This window comes from Poromitra crassiceps, assembly GCF_964638095.1.
Source record: "Poromitra crassiceps genome assembly, chromosome: 16".
Lineage (NCBI taxonomy): Eukaryota > Metazoa > Chordata > Actinopteri > Beryciformes > Melamphaidae > Poromitra > Poromitra crassiceps.
This window is the reverse complement of record NC_139645.1, coordinates 37,111,610-37,121,117: the sequence shown is the minus strand read 5'-3', so window position 1 is coordinate 37,121,117 and position 9,508 is coordinate 37,111,610. Positions and strand designations below refer to the sequence as shown.

The 9,508-nt window shown below is 44.7% G+C and overlaps 1 protein-coding gene across 1 annotated transcript in view; it reads left to right on the top strand.

Annotated features, from left to right (window-relative positions):
* gnb5b (guanine nucleotide binding protein (G protein), beta 5b) overlaps positions 1-9,508 on the top strand; it is a gene marked incomplete at both ends in the record, with an annotated part of 29,224 nt that overhangs the window by 18,219 nt on the left and 1,497 nt on the right. The window contains 5 exons of the mRNA XM_083653288.1: positions 2,451-2,594; positions 2,737-2,828; positions 3,978-4,026; positions 5,168-5,264; positions 9,300-9,466. Coding sequence (XP_083509414.1) covers positions 2,451-2,594; positions 2,737-2,828; positions 3,978-4,026; positions 5,168-5,264; positions 9,300-9,466 — 549 coding nt within the window. The remainder of the gene's footprint in view (positions 1-2,450; positions 2,595-2,736; positions 2,829-3,977; positions 4,027-5,167; positions 5,265-9,299; positions 9,467-9,508) is intronic.

Sequence of the window (9,508 nt, the reverse complement as noted above, 5' to 3'; positions counted from 1 at the left end):
CCTCACCTGATCCGGAGTTCATGTCTGAAAGTGGCTAATTGAGATAGAGAGGGAGCTCCAGAAAATGCCTCTTGTTGGCTTCTAAAGAAAAAAGGAGGACAGGACTGGAATAGAGTGCGATATTGAGCTTGAATAATTCACTACACTCTGCCTCTCAGCGAGGCAGAGGAGCTACAGTCTTTAGCCTCTCAGCGAGGCAGAGGAGCTACAGTCTGTAGCCTCTCAGCGAGGCAGAGGAGCTACAGTCTGTAGCCTCTCAGTGATGTAGAGGAGCTACAGTCTGTAGCCTCTCAGGGAGGCAGAGGAGCTACAGTCTGTAGCCTCTCAGTGAGACAGAGGAGCTACAGTCTGTAGCCACTCAGTGATGTAGAGGAGCTACAGTCTGTAGCCTCTCAGTGAGGCAGAGGAGCTACAGTCTGTAGCCTCTCAGTGATGTAGAGGAGCTACAGTCTGTAGCCTCTCAGTGAGGCAGAGGAGCTACAGTCTGTAGCCTCTCAGCGAGGCAGAGGAGCTACAGTCTGTAGCCTCTCAGTGATGCAGAGGAGCTACAGTCTGTAGCCTCTCAGTGATGTAGAGGAGCTACAGTCTGTAGCCTCTCAGTGATGCAGAGGAGCTACAGTCTGTAGCCTCTCAGTGATGTAGAGGAGCTACAGGCTGTAGCCTCTCAGTGATGCAGAGGAGCTACAGTCTGTAGCCTCTCAGTGATGCAGAGGAGCTACAGTCTGTAGCCTCTCTGGGAGGCAGAGGAGCTACAGTCTGTAGCCTCTCAGTGAGGCAGAGGAGCTACAGTCTGTAGCCTCTCAGTGATGCAGAGGAGCTACAGTCTGTAGCCTCTCAGTGATGCAGAGGAGCTACAGTCTGTAGCCTCTCAGTGATGCAGAGGAGCTACAGTCTGTAGCCTCTCAGTGATGTAGAGGAGCTACAGTCTGTAGCCTCTCAGTGATACAGAGGAGCTACAGTCTGTAGCCTCTCAGTGAGACAGAGGAGCTACAGTCTGTAGCCTCTCAGTGATGCAGAGGAGCTACAGTCTGTAGCCTCTCAGGGAGACAGAGGAGCTTGGGGGAAGAAGAGAGGTGAGGTGGATGGCAGGAGGGAGAGTGATGCTCTGCATTCTGGGTGTATTAATAGACACTGAGTGGCCTTTATCTAGGAAAGAGTGGAGCACACTGACCTGAGGGCACATTTAACGCATAGACACACACACACACACACACACACACACACACACACACACACACACACACACACACACACACACACACACACACACACACACACACACACACACACACACACACACACTTTCTATCTCACTGGCTCAAAACAAACACATGACACATGCGTGGACACCCTGGCACGCACAGCTGTCTTCATGCCAGTGAAACAGGCCTTGAAGCACAGAGGTCTTTACTTCAGAAACTGTTGCCTGTTCACTTTTACTGTAGAAATAGCAGAAGGACCCCTTCCAAAGGGCGGCACATATTCAACCAGCCAAAGATCCTTGCCCGTGTGTTGTGTGTCTGTGTGCTTCGGAACGGTTGGCTTTCACACTTGCAAGTGTTCCGTGCCCGGGCACACCAAAGCGCTCCCCAGACCACCTTTTCAAGTGGATCCTGTCACGGTTCCCCATTGCGCGCCCGGGCGCAGAACGGAACGGAACGTTCACACTCGTCAAATGTTCCGAAACTGGTGTCAATTTGGGGACAAGTGTGCTCGGGAACGGAACCGGTACCCTATCTATCGGTAAATTGAATACCTCCAGAACATAATAATTATGTTTTGTATTGTATATTCGTAAGTTACAAATTGTTAGATGCCACTCTCCAATTTGGCATACATATGCTCTCCCAAGAAGCACCTCACTGTGGGAATCACCGTATGTGTATGCCGAATTAGAGACATGCTTAGAAGTATTTATAAAATGTTCATGTTTCCGTAAAAAGTTTCAACCTGTATGTATAAACTAAGTCGTCGACTTCAAAAGCCTCGACGCGAGACTCATTCATTCTTCATTCTGAGTCTCGAAAGAGTTCCCCAATAGGGAGTTGCAGGGCGCTAAACTGGCCGTACGCTACATACACGTACGTTACCAATCACAATGCAACAGTACCTACCTCTCGCACAATGTTGTTATCTGAAGTTTTGCATAATAACAGTATTCCCAAATATTGCGTAGTTTCCAATACCGAGCCCTTATTCAAATGCCAGGTGGACAGCGGGCTCTAACTTGGTCATAAACATAAGTGACATTACTTAATCAACTTACTCTCTACCACTCTGGACTCACTCTCATTCATTCTGTTACATGTGTGTGTGTGTGTGTGTGTGTGTGTGTGTGTGTGTGTGTGTGTGTGTGTGTGTGTGTGTGTGTGTGTGTGTGTGTGTGCGTGCGTGCGTGCGTGCGTGCGTGCGTGCGTGCGTGCGTGCGTGCGTGCGTGTGTGTGTGTCAGCTCCTGACATCAAGCGGTGATGGCACATGTGCCTTGTGGGATGTGGAGAGCGGACAGCTGCTTCAGAGCTTCCACGGTCACACAGCTGATGTTTTGTCCCTGGACCTCGCCCCCTCTGAGACGGGAAATACCTTCGTCTCTGGGGTGAGTGTGTGTTTCTATACTGTCCATGCTGCATTAATGTCTCTGTCTGAGTATAATGTGTGTGTGTGTGTGTGTGTGTGTGTGTGTGTGTGTGTGTGTGTGTGTGTGTGTGTGTGTGTGTGTGTGTGTGTGTGTGTATCAGGGCTGTGATAAGAAGGCCAACGTGTGGGACATGCGCTCAGGGCAGAACGTCCAGTCATTCGAGACCCACGAGTCTGACATCAACTGTGTAAAGTGAGCCCGGTTCTCGTGATCTTGTGATGTAAAAACTGGTATTTATGATTTTCACCCAAAGAGGAAGAATACTACTAATGGGGACCCAGGAAATAAATACGTAATGAAACTAAGTATGTATATAGTATACAGTATAGTATAAGCCACTTATCTATCTACCTATCTATTTATATGATATTGTGGTTTTTGGTTACACTCGGCAAATTGTGACATCACTCATGACGTCACAATGTCTATCTTTATATATATAAAAGGGGCAAGTGGGCAATCTATGCTAGGTTCGACGAAGGGGTGAGTTAAGGAGGGGAGAAACAGTGAAGATGAATCCAGGAGGCGGTAATGCAACATAAAGGATGCCAACTACCATAAAACACCACAGACGAAGAAGAAGCTGTCTCTGTTTCAATTTTTGTCCCACTGATGTCATAGTGATTTTATAAGAGCAAAATGATCTTATGACATTACTGATGATGTCATAGGCACTTGATATTGTGGGGGGGGCTGATATTGTGGGTTTTGGTTACACACTCAAGCAATTGTGACATCAATGATGATGTCACAATGTCTATGACATCATCAGTGATAAGATGAGATTGCTCTAATGACATCACTATGACATCCTCAGTGGGACAGAAATTTAACAAGAGACAGATTGCCCACTTTCCCCTATATTATATACAATGTCTATGACATCATCAGTGATGTCATCAGTGATGCGAAGTTGAGCTGTGCATGCCAATAGAGCAGGCAAGGCCGCGCAGTGACCGAGCTGTGTATGCGAGCCACAGGGCGGGTGAGCTAACGATAGGAATCGAGCATATCTTCACAGCGACTGAGAAGGTGTCCTATTTATTTCGACATATATATTTACATCATATAGAGTTATCCACGACATAGCGCGCAAGATGCCTAGTTTCATAAGTGCACTGAGATCAAATACAGCTTTTGGGCCCAGAGGCTTATAAACCCGGCTAATAAATGAACTTTGCAACACACACACACACACACACACACACACACACACACACACACACACACACACACACACACACACACACACACACACACACAATGTGATTGTTAAATTGATAAAATTCTAAACAGAGAACAGATAACAGAGAAAACCTGTTTTTGTTTTGACTGATTCAGGTACTATCCCAGTGGAGATGCGTTTGCCTCTGGCTCTGACGACGCCACAGTGAGTCACTCATTCATACTGTTCCTCCAGCTGCTGCATGCTTATCTGACGGTGGCCATGTGTCTGCTGCTCTGAGTCAATATGTTGGGTCAATATGTTGCCAGTGGATCAACAGAGATCATTAGATTGTTGTTCAAAGGTTCATGCCTGCGTGCAAAAGTAAAGATTTTGTTGATTCACGCTGAACGCTCATTTTGCTACTGTAATTTGGTGGCAGGGGTCAACGATCGCAGCCTTCCCTCATTTTTGAACTCTAGGCTTTAGTCTTTTTACAAGCCACGTTGTTATTGGAAATGTTCTGCACTGGTATTCTGTCAACACACGATCTGTCACTTTAAAGGAAATACGTTTGTAGAAATGTCATTTAACTCATTGGCTGCCATTGACGTCTAAAGACGTCAATTGCGTTTTTTGACGGTGGGACGTGGATCAAAGTCTGATGCATCTCCTGTAAAAATATGGGGGATTTTGAAGGTGTATAAGCTATTTTACGGACCCATTAGGTGGTGACAATGCTCTCCGGATTAGAGAAAGATGAGAAAAAAGAGTAGAAGAAGCCGTGGGGAAACGGAAACCGATGCATGCTGGAGCTAACGTTAGCTGTGAACAGCAGCCAATCTGCTCCCACAATTGAGCCTTTCTGTCTCTGTTGCGATAGTTTCTCCATATGATTAGTTGCCAGAAAAGGAGCACCCGACGCCAGCGTCTTTCTGAAAAGTTAAATTATTCTCAGCTGGGAGTGCTGGGAGCCGGTGCACAAAAACGGCGGAGCGCTCTATATTGAGTGGATTCTTCAACATCTAAACTTGCGTAATATGGAGGGGGGAAATAACTTTTTTCTTGCAAAAACTTTTAACCATTTATCTTGATTTGTGCAATTTCATAGTTGCCTACTTGTTACTCCTTTCACCAGACCGTGTCATATTTCTGTGCGTGCATATTGGTGTGTGAGTGTGTGTTTTGTGTGTGTGTGTGTGTGTGTGTTTTGTGTGTGTGTGTGTGTGTGTGTGTGTGTGTGTGTGTGTGTGTGTGTGTGTGTGTGTGTGTGTGTGTGTGTGTGTGTGTGCGTGTGTTTTGTGTGTGTGTGTGTGTGTGTTTTGTGTGTGTGTGTGTGTGTGTGTTTTGTGTGTGTGTGTCTCAGTGCCGTTTGTTTGACCTGCGGGCAGACCGTGAGGTGGCCGTCTACCAGAAGGACAGCATCATCTTCGGTTGTTCCAGTGTGGACTTCTCTCTGAGCGGTAAGATGTTTGTGAAGCAAACGTATCAAATGTATGGTGTCAAGTCAATAATTTTGACTTGACCGAGGGCCCAGAAAATGCGGAACTTTTTATTCGGATAAATCACACTGCTCTAATATAAGGCTGGCTTTACCGACAATTGTGAAACTCAACTTTGTGAAACTAGTTTTAAGCAACAGCCAATCAAAATGCTGATAATGTGTCAGATGATGATGTCAAACAGCTGAGCCATGTCAACAAACAAATATTGTGGCTAACAGACTGTTTATTTTCCTTTTCATTGGATCAAGCTCCTTGGATAGTGTGAAATGATCTTTTGAGAGGCCAGTCCTTCACCTACACATTTCCTTTTTAGGTAGTGTTTTTTCCTCCAGCATTTTTTTAATATCACTGATAGTCCTTGTATAGACAGCCATAATGAAACAAAGTAGCCAGCCAGCAGAGAAGTGATACAACACGTCCAAATTGATATTCAGCAAGAAAATGATACAAAATAAGTAGGGCTGGGACTTTTAACACCTTCATTTCGATTAATTAATTACAGAAAAAATAACGTGTTATTTTTTTTTACTAATTTTTTTTTTGCACTACAGAGACCACGTAACGTTTCTCAGTGGACGAATTCCAGGCATACCAATCATACCGCTGCACAACATCAGACAACAAAGCCCCACATGTGGGAAGTGCGTTGTAACGAAAAACATTTGCATATCAGCACTTCAAGCCTCCGTTATCACCTCAATGCTAAACATGTTGCAGCTAGCGTGGAAGCCAGAGCTACAAACGTTAATTTAGCCGCTGATCATGCTAACGTTAGTCCTAATACGAGCAAGCGTTTCACCAACCCTCAACCAGATGACGGGGTTCAGAGCCAAGATTAGTAAATTCACATCTGATAAGTACAAATACAGCAATATGTATTGTCTGTTCTAACTGAACAATCCCCTCAGAAAAAACACGTCGCCATCAGAACTCTCCCATACCATACCTTACTAGACTCCTGAACCTCCTCCATACCCCATAACATGCCCTGTTGGTCTGGTCTCCTTTTGTTTATGACTGAAAGTTCCGATTGTACATTTTAACCTGTGCTCATGTTTGCTTTTTAATCTGTAAATTGGTCATTAATTCAGTCTACTGACTGCTATGTGCCAAATAAAGTACTACTACTACCTATTCACTGATTCACTCATACCAAAATCCATTTAAATTGAAAAATGTTGCTTCTTGTGTCAAATATTGATATGCGATTAAAATGTGATTAATTTAGATTAATTCATTACAAAGCCTCTAATTAATTCAATTAATTTTTTTAATCGAGTCCCACTACTAAAAATAAGATAAGCTATGAGGATACAAATGTATTTGGAATGACACGTCCCACTATAACCTAATCTAGTGAGAAAACAATACAACGGATGGAAGAATTACCTCTAGCTAGCAAATGTTTGTGAAATAATCTATCCTGTTGTATGAGACTGCTTATTTTTTTATTGCTTCGTGTAACTGTTGAGTTGCATGAAAATTATATTTCATGCAATTTCCAACCTGGCTGCAACTACCTATAATATACCTTTACACCATGGTCTGGGTGAATACTCGATTCTGATTGGCTGCAAGGTGTCCATTAATTTGTGATAATGTACAGTGATAATGTACACCTAGCTAAATGGTCTGTTCACCGTTCATATCAATGCGCCAGGATCACGACAGAGCCGTTTGAGCTCTATACCACCATTAACGCTTAATATGGCACTTTTATAAGTTTAGAAAAAAAAACTGAGTCAGTCAAAGTAACTATTTAGATTACCCCTGAGTGCTCAGTTTATTAAAATAACGGCTATTTATAAATCAGATTTTCGTTCTGGTCAGCTGACAGAAGCCGGGCTCTCAGCTGTCAACTGTCAAACCCCCTGTTTACAACTTGCAGCAAGCAGCAGCCAGGCGCTCTGGGAGAGCGCGCCCTCCCTCTATCACCGATAGAAATCAAGAGGAAAAAGACGAGATCAACAAAAAGAAAACAACGAAATGGGGAGTTAACAGCAACACACTGAGAGACGTCCTTGTACAAAACATACCTGGACTCCAACATACTGAAAGCTTAGATGGTATTCAGTCTACTCCAGCCTTGCGCCGTTTACGTCTTATAAGATCCGCAGACGTTAACGTAGTTCCCTGGAATGCGAGTTTAAACGACCCAGTTACATGGCGTTGCATTCTTAGACATTGCCGTTTTATTTTGTATGTTGTTACATAGGCTACGACTGGCGAAATTATTAGTTAGCTTGACTCTAGAATTGTGCCAGGTGCAGCAGGCAGTAAGGGGCCATTTTATCCAATGATAGCCTAATCTTGAGCAGCCGAGGCGACTATTTTGTCTCGCCGGTTCTCAACTCATATTCAAGGTTATGAAAACAACATTTTGATTGCAAAATGCATGAAAATATAAATGAAAATGGTCTTGTTTTGTTTCTTTGGCAAGTGACCATGGTATAAGCGGGTTAATGCACTTCGAGGTGTCCATTATCAGAAATTAATGAACTTTGCGGAAGCAACCGTAGTGCGCAGCCAGTTTTCATTCATTACATACATTACATTACGTCATTTGGCAGACGCTTTTATCCAAAGCGACTTACAATAACACACTTTACTTTTTGTCAGCAATAGAGCAATCGACTATGGAGCACAGTCTATGACAACTACAAATCCTGAAGGAACAGTGGTACGAGTTTAGTTTAGAGTTTAGAGAGAAAGAAGTTAGATCAAGAAGGGCCCAGATGGAGCCTGAAAAGGTGTGTCTTTATTCTTTTCTGAAAGTTCGGCAGTGATTCAGCAGTCCTGACCGAAGGTGGAAGCTCGTTCCACCATTGGGGTGCCAGGGACGAGAAGAGTCGAGATCGGGATGAGCGACTTTTGAGCGCCCTTTTGATTCAGTGCCCATGTTAACTGATCTGACCGTCCCCACTGCGCCGCGGAGCACACTCGTGCTCTGCTGCACTTCTGTTTGCCGTCTGTTCTACTTTCTGTCAAGCTGAACAGAGCAGATCATACCAAACATGCACGCACGTACAGTAGGCACACACACACACACACACACACACACACACAGAGAAAAAGAGGTGGCAATAGACCAAATCAGCGGGGATGTTTCGGGATGTTTACATTTACTTCCGGGTACCCCTGGGTCCACACATTATAATGGCGGTGGACGGCACAAACTGACGTGTTGAAGACAAAAACAGACAAAGAAGACAAAAATGGTTTGTCCGTGTTGTGTTGTTTAATATCATTCATAACAACACTTTCACTAACGTTAGTGGAGACCAGACTAGCTAATTTACCTGTTGGACCAGACCAGAGTAGACTTGAAGCTAAATTAAATTAACGTGGCGTCGGTAGCTCTGTCTGTAACGTTAACAAGTCTGCAAAAAAACAGCGAGTTTGACAGACAAACAAACGTTATTAGCTAGCTAACACTACATAAAACAAACACAGAAGAAAGGCTAGATACGTCGGACAAGCATGTTTACCAACCGTTTAACCATTTAAATTGAAAGTAGTCGGCCGAAAACAACGAGAGGGTTTGACAGCATTTATATGACAACACGCACATTTAAACCTGCCGCCTTCCCCAAGTGGTACCCGGAAGTAAATTTGTTTACATGGTGACGTCACGGTGATTTGGTCTATACGAGCTGGGGGTTTGAGTCAATTCACACATCACTTGAGAGAGAGGGAGGGAGGGGGAAAGAAAGAGAGAGAGGTGGGAGTGACGTTGCCATCTGAAGTGTGCTTTCAGGTGGTCATCCTGCACAACAGAGAGAGAGAGAGAGGGAAATGCGCTGCGCGGCGCTTCCTGCCTCCTGTCTGTCCGCAGCAGTAGAGGTCCAAGGATTCTTCAAGACACTGAGAACATGTTTAGCTTGGACAGTATCCTACAATATCAACCACTCCTTTGTCCCTGCGTTCCTTTATTCCAATATTCCCCTCCTCTCCTCTCATGATTCCTCTCTCTTGCTTTTCTCCTACCTCCAGGGCGGCTGCTTTTCGGCGGCTACAATGACTACACCATAAACGTATGGGACGTGTTGAAGGGGACTCGCGTCTCCATCCTGTTTGGCCATGAGAACCGCGTCAGCACCGTCAGAGTGTCCCCTGATGGCACGGCGCTCTGCTCGGCCTCCTGGGACAACACCCTACGGGTGAGCAGGGTTTGGATTAGATAAGACGGCTTCAGCTTGCCC